The 11,200-nt window shown below is 38.7% G+C and overlaps 1 protein-coding gene across 1 annotated transcript; it reads right to left on the reverse strand.

The window, feature by feature from the left end:
* Positions 1-2,011: 2,011 nt before the first annotated feature.
* Positions 2,012-10,953, reverse strand: THOC7 (THO complex 7 homolog (Drosophila)). The gene is made up of 7 exons (XM_009703354.1): positions 10,913-10,953; positions 9,865-9,992; positions 9,424-9,510; positions 7,403-7,460; positions 3,790-3,856; positions 3,598-3,667; positions 2,012-2,381 (listed from the first exon to the last, which is right to left on the reverse strand). Exons 1-7 carry the CDS (start codon positions 10,951-10,953, stop codon positions 2,314-2,316), a joined length of 519 nt encoding a protein of 172 aa, XP_009701656.1. The 3' UTR covers positions 2,012-2,313.
* Between the last annotated feature and the right edge of the window lie 247 nt (positions 10,954-11,200).

Genomic DNA, 11,200 nt, shown 5'->3' on the forward strand with positions numbered 1-11,200 from the left:
CGAAAAAAATAGGAGCAAGTATTTCGGATGTCCCACTGAGGCTGCATTTGCAACGAACGGATGTCGCTCTCCAAGGCGGCACGGTGACATCACCCTCTTGCTGCCACATTGCTCTAGGGTGACTTGATTTTCTAGGGCAGTAATTTCTTTTCAAGATTGCATCACTGCAATTCAAACTAGAATATACACCTTACTTTGCCGTGTGTTCATATTGCTTCTCTTCCATATAACTTTTGTTTCTGTGTATGTATTCCTTAGCAGAGGGACAGACTCACGCATTGGCATGTTTCTGGTCTGGTTCTATACAGAGCAGCACAAGTTCTGCGATAAGATACTTGAGTGATCCAAATAATTTCCAAAGAACTGCGTAGACCAATGAATGGAAAAATTTGAGGTTTTCATGACAATGCTGTTACTGAGACCATTTTTAGCTGGTAACTATCATCCACCTCTGCACCAAAATACAATCCCGGTAGCTCACAGGGAGGGCCTTTCAACCACAAAAAATGTTAATATGCTTTAAAAGTGTCTTGAGACTGTCATTTATGATCTTCATACGTTCATGAAAGTGACTCCTCCCTGATTTGGCAATAATTTAGTATTGCTGCCTTACAAAATATTTTACTATTCACTGTTGTTAGGAGGGGAAAAAACACAGAACACTAAATACTTTTTGACAGTGTATTTTTCATATTAAATCCCTTTTGTTTGCTTACCCGCTCCCCCCAGATTACAAAATGTAAAGTGCGTGAGAAGCACTGCATGTCTACACAGGCTCTATCAGGCAAACCTGAGCTTCCCTTGTGTTCTCAGCTGACCAGCTGTGAACTAGAAGACTTTTGACAGCTTATTAGTCCAAGGCAGCACTGCGCTACTGAAGTTGTGTGACTTCTTGTTCAGCTGGCTTGCCTTTAGCAAACTTGGAATGCGAGCAAAACAAGCTCAGATCTGTCTGTTCAGCCCAATGCACATAGAGCCACAGCCACTGAGAGTGGGAATTATATGGCATTTAGACTATAAAAGTCCAAAGTCATGATCCTGAAAATCCCCCTCAGCTGTCACCCAGTTTGATGAGGAGGCTCTATTCTGTATAACATCGTTATTTTACTTCAACCACATATGCTTATGACAGTCTGAGTGTGATCCAAAATGTGTTCCCTTTACCCAAACCATCGGAAAGCTTGATGTAACAAGTGTTTTTAGAACATTGCTAACAGGTAGTGACATGACCTACTGCTGCCCCTCGTTCCTTCCTGCCTGCCTTACAAGAGCTGAGCATACTCAATTCTCTTATCTTGTTGGGAAGGTTGAAACTTGTTTTTCCTACCTCCCAGCACACTGCTCGGACTGCAGGATGACCCAGGCGGATAGATTCCACCTTTCCTATTAATAATAAAAGTATCTGAGATTCTTTAACGTGGTGATTGCTGCACTACTGCTTCCGTTTGTCATAATGAGAAAGGAAGGGTTCTACCATCTGTTTCAGGAACTACGATATATTTCATAATAGTCAATTGACAGATAAAAATCCAGAAGCAGATTATAAATAGTATCAGGATTAGATTCCTGGTTCTACAAGAACAAAGCTTTCAAATTGCCATTTTAAACATGTCGTTTCAAAATACGACTTTTGATGTGGTTGCACAGAACACAGCATAGCGAGGCTCAGATCATCGCATTTCTTCGCATCACCTTACGAAAAAAAGTAAAGCTAGTACAGTAAATTTTTTGTTGTTTTACACCCCTTGACAAGCATTAATTCTATAGAAGTAATTTGTTTCATATGAAAGTAGCAAATTCTAGTGTCTAGTCACAGGTAAGTTCTAAAACGGAAGCTGCTTTGAAAAATTAAGACCCTACTTAGTTCAGTTTTAGGTCCCGTCTGGACTAGGGTGTGGAAGCTGGGACTCATGCAAAGATGCGTTGCCCTCAGTCCAATGTCAAGTAAGAAAAGGAGCCCTTACTATCAGGTTCAATTTCCTATTTTTAGCAGGCAGTCTTTGTAAACATCTTTTATTGACAATGCTTTGCAAACACCTTAGTTCACAAGTACTGTGCAGAAACTTCATCCTTTGTAAAACAAAATATATTTCTTGTCACAAATTACAAAGTTTGTGGATTAACGCAAAGTACCTGTCTGCACACATCTGTAACTCTTTTTCCCTGAAGCATAAGCAAAACAAGTATTTTTGTATAAAAATTCACAGAAGCAGTAGAAAACTTTTTCGGCTCCATCTCTCTTACTGTTGGTTTCAACACAAAGTGAAGACACTTGGACATTCTTCAATAGTATGGTCAGTCTTCATATTACATCTACTGTTTGGTCTCTGTTTCCATCTGAGTTTCCTGAGATTCTTCAGCTTCTGAAAGTTTTTCGTCATCTGAAATGCAATATTACTGTTAGTCAAACATGCTTGGTTGTATTTACAGACTATATTGCAGAGCTGTGTCCCACAAATATTTTATGCTGATTGCCTTAAAGGTGTAGTTGAGTATCCCATTATACAAAATGCTATGTTCAAATGAAAAAAATCCTTCAAAGCTTTTAGGGCTGTTATGTGTAACAGCTATTACAGGAAACATGAGGTAAATCCTGTAGTATCAATTCAAGCAAACAGTACCAGATTGCTTGAAACTACATGGCTTCTCTCTGCCTATTAATGGTTTATTTATTTCAAGCTGAAGCTGTGCCTTCCACTAAAATGTTACTTCCTTCACAAAATCCTAGAAGCTGAAAGGTAAGGTATACTTTCATATGAAAATGTGTTTCAGAGACTAATACTTAACCAAGTATTAGTAACACCTAAGAACAATAACCTTCTGCTAAAGTGCACCTAGGATTAACAGTTCATTCTGCTTAAGAAGATCTAGACGGCCTTAGAGAATGAAAGTCTGCTCTTATAGCCATCTATGTACTTAATCAGGTCACGCTCAAAGGCTATACCAATTATTCCATCTTTGAAAGACACAGCAAATATCCAGCAAATAATATTTTAAACAATATTATCCATATTACAGCATGAAAAATAAGCATCGATTTAAAAATACTAAGTATTTGTATGACAAAAGATGAGTATGACTAAATTCCTGAATTTAGCTCTTGGATATGACGGTTTTAGTCCCTGCTCTATTACAGACTCAGTGAGTAGGTAAGTCATTTAGCTTTCCTGTATTCCAATTTCTTTTTAGAAAAGTCTCAAACGATACCATGATGGCAGTGACACATTCAAAACTACTGAAACAGGAATTATACAAGTAAGTTTGGAAATATGCACAATAATACTTTTCTGTAAGAAACACTTTTATCTGTTTTAAAAAACCAACCTTCTGCTATTCTACATCCCCATGTTTTAAAGCAGTCTGTTGCCTACAGATTAACCTGAAGCTAGTCAGGAAATTACACAGTGGCTAGCTTGTAGAAGAAAAAAATTCCGTTCAGTCTTAGGCTGTGGCCTACTATTGGGAAAAAACATGCTGCCGATGCAAGAGGTCACCAACCTCAATTGCACATAGCTAGCCCACTGCTGGAAGCTCTGATTCCTTTTGATCCGCTGAAACTCAACCCAGTTACATATATTACCTAAGAACCCCACTTACTCTCCAGGGTTTGCTGAAGTTCATGGATGGTGCTCAGGAGAACATGAAACTGCTTTCTTCTCAGCTCCAACTGGAATGATAAAATACATATTTTAGGAAACAGAGAACATACAGCCAAACAACCCATAGCAGAGTCTCCATTAATTATGTTCCTAATAAATTATTATATAACAATCTCTATGAAAAACCTACCTTATCTTCAACGTTTTCTTTGATGTGAGAAAGATGTTGCAGTTCTTTTCCCAAAGCTTCTAGCTGCCTGAAAAGAAATTGTCATAGTATTTTTTAAAAGTTCTGTAAAATTCTGGCAAAATAGATTTGAACTAAGTAGAGGAAAAAGAACCATTGAACAAACAGCATAGGTAAACAAATTTCATAACAAATGAAATTACACAGAGGAAAGTCCACTTCACATAGATGCTGAACTACTATGTCATAAACTTGTTATTTCAGGACTTTTTACAGAAAACAAGGCCTCCAAGCTGGAATACAGTTGTACACTGGACATTCGGACCGTTACAATTCAGTCTTGCCACAAACATGTTATTTACTTGACCATACAACGAAAGTTAAAGGAACAGGTTATATTAAACACCTATGGCATTTTCATAGGCTTCACTACTTCAGAGATTTTTTTTTTATGTTGACATGAGTAGATTAAATAAAAACACAGCATCAGCACGGAGAACATATTTGATAAACTTACATACCCAATATACAAACACAACAATTCCCAGACACAACAGTCGACCACACACAGTCAAGGACCTTATCTCTGACAATGGCCTAACCAAAGAGAGTACTGGATAACATGTACACTTTACAGTAGGCATATGTAGAATAATCCACATTTTTGATGAAACTACATGAGATAGCTTATGCCTCAGCCCACGGAATTTAACACTGTGATCCATATAAATACTCATTTCCTTCTCAAATGCTAGCTTTTACTTTAATTGATTGCCTCTGGCATTAAGAGATAAAGGAAACATGCAACTCTTAAAATCTTCATTATTACTCATATCCTTCTGAAATACATCATCTTTCAACACCTCTTTGGGATCTTTCTGCAAGCGTTTGATTGTTTTCTGTTCTCACTTGGACCCACCATGGACCACCACAATCCCTTTTGAACTAGGGCAAAGAATAACAGGTACCATAATGTACACTAGCTTTCAAATGAGGATGGAGCGTCAACTCTTACACTCAAACCTCCAGTTTGGCCCTTCTACTTTTCTGCTAATGCTTACCATAATTTCTGCTCCATGCAATGTGAACGATCTGTTTCTTTAAAGGTGAAGTGGATTGAGGCTGACCACCCCTGATTAACTAGCAGGCAGGGCCACACAGGGCTCAGCAAGGAAATAAAACTTTTTTTTCTGAAGCACCCACAGCTGCTGCAACTAGTCTGGGCTGGGAACCACAAAAAGGCCTCCAAGTCCTAAGTAATTCAGGATGGCTGGGAGAAAGGTCTGTTTTAGTGGTACCTGAGGGTGTTGTCTTTTTTTGAGCCAGTATGCTTGGTACCTTGAAGGGAATGCCTGAAAGAGGGCAGGGTGTGGTATTATCCCTTCCTTTAATGGAAACAGGCTATAGGCTCATACAGTGATTTTGCTAGTTTTTGGTTTCTAGTTTCTGAAAGACTTCCATTTGGCCAAATCTTGCTGTTTACACTGTGCTGTCAGGTATAAGCAGACTGCAAGAAGACATGCAATTTATTTCTAGTAACATCCATGCTACATCTGGAAATTTACTTTTTTACTTTCCACTCCAGAGAATCTTTGCCTAGCCTTCTCATTTTTGTGTCTCCTTTTCTAAGACTCGGTGTCATTTCTTGGTCCTCTTAACAGCTCTTCTGATACTGCATCTAATTACACTGTGGGCACTGCCATTTAGTAGTTCAGCTCCTGTCACTTCCTGAATTGGCTCCTGCGCATTACTTGTGACTAAGCTGATAACAGCTTCTCTTCTTTCATGCTGTATGACTAGTTGTTCCAAGAAACAGTCCCTTAAAAGCATACAGAAAGTATTTTTCTGAACTTTGTCCTATTGTGCCATATAACCTGCAAAAGCTATAAATGTAACTCTCGCAATAACCCATGACATTTCTCCTCACAAGAAGTTTTCTCAAGTGTTTTTAGTGATTAAGAGTTCCATGAAAAGTCTAACATTGTTAGTGAGGCTTCCTCCATTCTGATTTAAGGGTGGTCCTTCTTGGTTCATAGTATGATTTTCTGTATAGTTTTCTCAAACTGGAGAGAAAGGAAGCCGTGTAATTAAAACATTGGATGAAAATTTCATCTAGTTCTTATATTTAAAACACCTATGTACCAAGGGCCCTTTAAAAATGTTCCATCCTATTACTATGTCTTATTTCCCCATCTGTAAAATGGGGGATCACACACTGCTATAGTTCAAGTCTGTGTCTTTGACTACAGGTACGAAGGACTAAGGACAAAAGGGCTTACACTGTAGCCAGTGTTCCAGTGGATGAACACACTGCTATTTCTAACTGTAATACACTCTCCTAAAGAGATTACAAAATTAAGTTTAAGAAAAGACAAAATGCCAAATTTACTATCTGTAACTTACCACCATTTCTAGCATTCCTTAAGAAACTTATGCTTGGATATGTTAAGCAAAATTAGAACAACCCCTCCAAACCTAAACAACCTGGCATCTTCTAGGAAGAAAAGTATTATCATTTAGTTGTTTCCATTCTTAATCAATTGATTTATCTGAAAAACGTCACTTTTGATAATTCTTTGTTATGAAGCCTCACTTGATAAATGGCACATGCCTGACTAATGAAGTAAGAAGCAGTCAAGCCTCATGAGAATTGCCTGGAATAATCAAAGTTGTGCTAATGAAATCAAGGCACAGAAAAACAACATACAAGAAAGAAATGTGTGAAATATCCTTAGTGGCTTATAGCTATTAAAATTCTATTATTAGGGTAATAATACAATCAAAAATCTTCCTTTTGCTATGAAAGACAACGGAATGTGAAAAGACAGTCTCCTTCTGCAATTTCACTGAAAGTGGGCAACAGGATAGGCACAAGCTGCACTTAAGAACAGTAACTCCATACTACATCTTTAATTAGGTTAAGAAGAACAAACTCATAGATGCAACGAGTCCTGCAATTTTTCTGTAGCTTGATAAAGTTAAAAAGATTATCTCGCCACAACTGCTCAAAATGACCCAAAAGCACAGATAGCGATCCAAATCCAACAATGACACAAGCAATGCTGTAAGTTACATGCAAGACGAGTTGGACAACTGGTAGGTCTAACCTGCGTGCCAGGGCAGGTTATATTGTGGTACGCAATGTAGTAATTTATAACCGGGCATGCAGGAACTACTAGAAGGAAAAGATAAAAACCTAAGAGCTTTCTCCTGCTTTCTCTCATTCCACCTTACTTGCTCGTGTGTTATGTATTTTGTGTGACTACTGAATCCCTTGCTGGCGCACTTTACAGCACTTCCCCACTCTCTGTTCTGAGCAACTCATCCCTGGTAAACTAACATCAGAGGTGCATTTACATCTGAGCTCACTTATTCACCTTAATAATGGAAAAATTTCAATTACAAAATGATTAGCAAAGCTTCTGAACCCATACAGATGGGAGATTAATTAAAGAAAGCTGATAAGGGCATAATTTTAAAACAAAACCCAAGTTTTTCTTGTGTCAAAAGAAGTTACAGCAAAGCGAGGAAAGGTCAAACTGAAATCAAGGACATGTCAAACCTGGTAACTTCTAGCTTACTGCCTTATTATAATTCAAAGTAGACTCATACTTACTTCAGTGTTTCATGTCTGTCTGGATGGTGCTGTATGACTTTGGCCAATGCATCATATTCTGAAAGAAATTTAAATAGTTAGCCTGAATAATTCTGAAAGTATTGATTCAAGAATAAAAAAATCAGGTACAAGATTCTGTCTCCTTCTTGAAAAACTGTCCTAACATTTTTCAAACTTGTACATAACACCATACATATATAAAAAACTACCTGCAAATATACACATATAAAAATGTATATAAACCGTGCTATAACATTTCAAACTAGACGATGACATCAAAACAGATTTTTAATAAACTACAGATATGATTGTAGGCCATTATCTACTCACTCAAACTTACCCAGTGCTAGTGATTCGCAAAGGATGAGGCCAGACAACATGACCTTTAGATAGCTCTGCATTGCTGCACGTTTGGTCTTTTGTGTATGATTCATAAGCATTGGTTTTAGATACAGTCTAATGTATATGTACAGAAAATGGTGCTGATAAGATGTTACACAAAAACATTTAAGATTTTTAGAAAAAAGTATGAAATGCTGCATGAGAAACAGGTTTTTTTTAAAAAAAAAACCTGTATTACACATTAAGAACAATGTTATGGTTATATAGGCAACTAACATAGCCATTTACTGACAGTAAGATTGTACGTATGCCAACTACCTCATTCACATGGAAAAATCTGTGCTGCAGGCTGGACAGAACATATCAAAAAGCAAACATTTCAGACCTATGCTTGTGTAAATGCAAGAATTTACATCCTGGTATTTTGGAATACATCCTGCATTAATGCTGGTTAAGGTTTTTTAATTCCCAGTTGAGTCTAAAATTATCCACAAAATTGATCAAACAGTTGTACTTCAAATCTTTCATCTGTCTTACTCTTAAACATTTTCTTTTTGCATTTCATTTGTCAAGAAAAAACAAATTCTTGCTTCTCCTCGATTGCTAATCTTTTGATAAGACAGTTTCACAGGGAAATGCTCTAAGTTTCAATTGAAATTATCAGCACATACTTTTAAGAGTAGGGAAAAAATACACCTCTCATAACAGGTATTCACTAAGCACACATACAGAGCTGTTGGGTGTGTAACTGGCACCACTGTCTCTGTGTATGCCGAGATACTACCCTCCCTTAAGAGCTGAAGGAATACACTTGCAGATCTTCAGCACTGGGTATAAGTCTATTCAACTCTTGTCTTGCTGTTAATAATGTGCCTTAGTTCTTCTCAAGTCACCTGAATTGTGACAGGATGCTTTTGGTTGCTTTTCTTTGGCCTGAAAACATCTCTCTGAACTACTGTTTAGTCTCTCCTGATGTTGCATGTCATTGAGACCTACTGGTTCAATCTTGCCTACCTCTCAGAATCAACTATGTTGGAAGAGACCTCTGGGATCACAGAGTCCAACCTTTGCCCTAACACCACCATGTCAACTAGACCACAGCACTAAGTGCCATGTCCAGTCTTCCTGAACACCTCCAGGGATGGGGACTCCACAACCTCCCTGGGCAGCCCATTCCAATGCCTAATGACCCTTTCTGTGAAGAAATGCCTCCTAATGTCTAACCTGAACCTCCCCTGGCACAGTTGGTGACTATGCCCTCTTGTCCTGTCACTAGCTGCCTGGGAGAAGAGGCCGACCCCAACTTCGCTACAACCTCCTTTTGGGTAGTTGTAGAGAGTGACAAGGTCTTCCCTCAGCCTCTTCTCCAGGCTAAACCACCCCAGCTCCCTCAGCCATTCCTCATAAGACTTGCCCTCCAGGCCCTTCACCAGTTTCATTGCCCTTCTCTGGACTCGCTCCAGCACCTCAACGTCCTTCTTGAAGTGCGGGGCCCAGAACTGGACACAGTACTCATCCACCAAAAATTTTCAGTAGTGGGAACCTCTGAGACTAAATGTAGTATTCATGACGCCAGTATATTCCCTTGCACTTTTAAAAATTTGGAATCTGTTTTCTAATACAATGTATTTTAAAAGATAATGAAACTGAGCAATGTAAATACCAATATTGCTCTTTACCTTGGCGATTTTTTCGAATCCTTTTTGCTTGCAGGATTTGCTTTTTGCATTCAGAAATCTTCTCATGTGCTGCAGCTATACTATTTTCTTTTTAAAAAAAAAGTATACAGTTATATTGAAATCAAACAATACATGTCAACAAGCCATTCTGCTAACTTATAAAAAGATAAAGAGCCGATTGTGACATGTTGGCATGCTAGCTCCATCAGCTTCAAAACTACCTACACTTCAATAAGTTAAAAAAGCTTTTATTTGTATGTATTTTATATAGTGACAAGATTCTTACAGCATATGTATGAGTGCTACCTATCAAGAAAAAGAAAAAAAAACACCCTAAACCCACTCATCATATGTATTTATTATGTTCACCAGAACTGGCTCGAGCTTGTTCATAAAAGAGAAATTGTCAAACAGAAAACAGTAATATTTTCTCATCTTTACCTATATCCTTATAGATTTTTTCATAATTTTCCATTTCTCTCAGGTTCATATCATACACCAGAAGAGTTTTTCCCATTGAAAATTCACACTGTGATAAAGTACTCAGCATTCGTTGGTACTGGCTGTAACTGAAAACAGACAAGATATTTATTCCTAAACAGCATAAAAATACCCCCTACCTTTACAAAACAAGAAAACAAAGCCTCATGTAGCATAAGGAACAATTAAATAACAATTATTAAATAAACAAAATATTTCAAAGATTCAATGTATAGTTTTTTGAAAGTGCAGTTAGAAAAATTGCCCCCATTAATTCCACCATCATGTCCCTATAGGTGTAAAGTGAGTACTAAAGCACTGGGTAGACTGATCCGCGGCTTATAAACTTGCCAGCTAGAGCTGGCTCTGTGACCACGGAGATTAGTATTTTAATACTGCAGTGCTCCTCTGTACACAATTGTTACATATGTCCTCCGGGAATTTATATCCAGTAGTACTATGGACCCCACAGCAGAACACCACGTTCTCACTCATCTCTTACTACTTTAGCCTGTTTAAAAAAAAAACAAAACACAAACAAGAGAACCACAGCAGCAGAAATACAAGCAGTACTACCCTTCCCTAACAGAACAAATGCAGAACTGCCAACTAAAATATTCGAGTCATGATCCTGTTATAATAGCAGGACTCCCAGACAGATCACGCAGCGGCATGACAATCCTCAGGGTATTTGAGCAGCACTGGCAGATTTCATGATACAGCCTGCAGCCTTCAGTAATTTCTGACCCGTCTCTAGTCCTCATCTCCTACCACAGCGCTCGGTGTTTGTACTGAAAACACCACAGAGCCATACCGAAAAGCTGATGTATACATTTTAACACGGATCTTTTCAAAACGCATCAAGCCCAGTTTTCCACTGAAATGCAAGCTAATCAGGTTCAAGACTTAAAAAAAAAACAAAACCAAAAACAAAACAAAACAAAAAAACAGAAAACAAATACCCTTCCTCTTGAGATCCGGAATTACACCACTTAATGAAACTCTTCACCAACAAATTGATCCGCCTGTCGTCACCAGCACCATCGCCATCGATCAGAAGTCGCTTGCGGATAACTTCATCTGAGGAAAAACTCCGGTTTAATGCCTCACGCTAAGGCAGCCGCATCCCAGAGCCGAGCGCAGGTTTCACCCCAGGCCTTCAGGGAACGATTACCGGGACTAAACCGGGAGGATCTGTTAAAAAGCAGGCGTCCCAGGGCCCCGGGCCGGTGCGCGGGGCTGAGGGACCCTGGAGCCCGGGAGGAGAGGCCTGGGGGCGGGGGGCGCCCAAGGCCCG

This window comes from Cariama cristata, unplaced genomic scaffold (genome assembly GCF_000690535.1).
Source record: "Cariama cristata isolate BGI_N322 unplaced genomic scaffold, ASM69053v1 scaffold8597, whole genome shotgun sequence".
Lineage (NCBI taxonomy): Eukaryota > Metazoa > Chordata > Aves > Cariamiformes > Cariamidae > Cariama > Cariama cristata.

What these genes read in the sequence shown, in the direction of transcription:
- THOC7 (XM_009703354.1), bottom strand. Translation starts at nt 10,953, where the DNA reads ATGGCGATGGTGCTGGTGACGACAGGCGGATCAATTTGTTG. An exon ending in GATTCGAAAAAATCGCCAAG is followed by an intron (nt 7,461 to 9,423) that starts GTAAAGAGCAAT and finishes AATTTCTTTCAG; the next exon opens with AATATGATGCATTGGCCAAA. An exon ending in ACTTCAGCAAACCCTGGAGA is followed by an intron (nt 2,382 to 3,597) that starts GTAAGTGGGGTT and finishes ATTGCATTTCAG; the next exon opens with ATGACGAAAAACTTTCAGAA.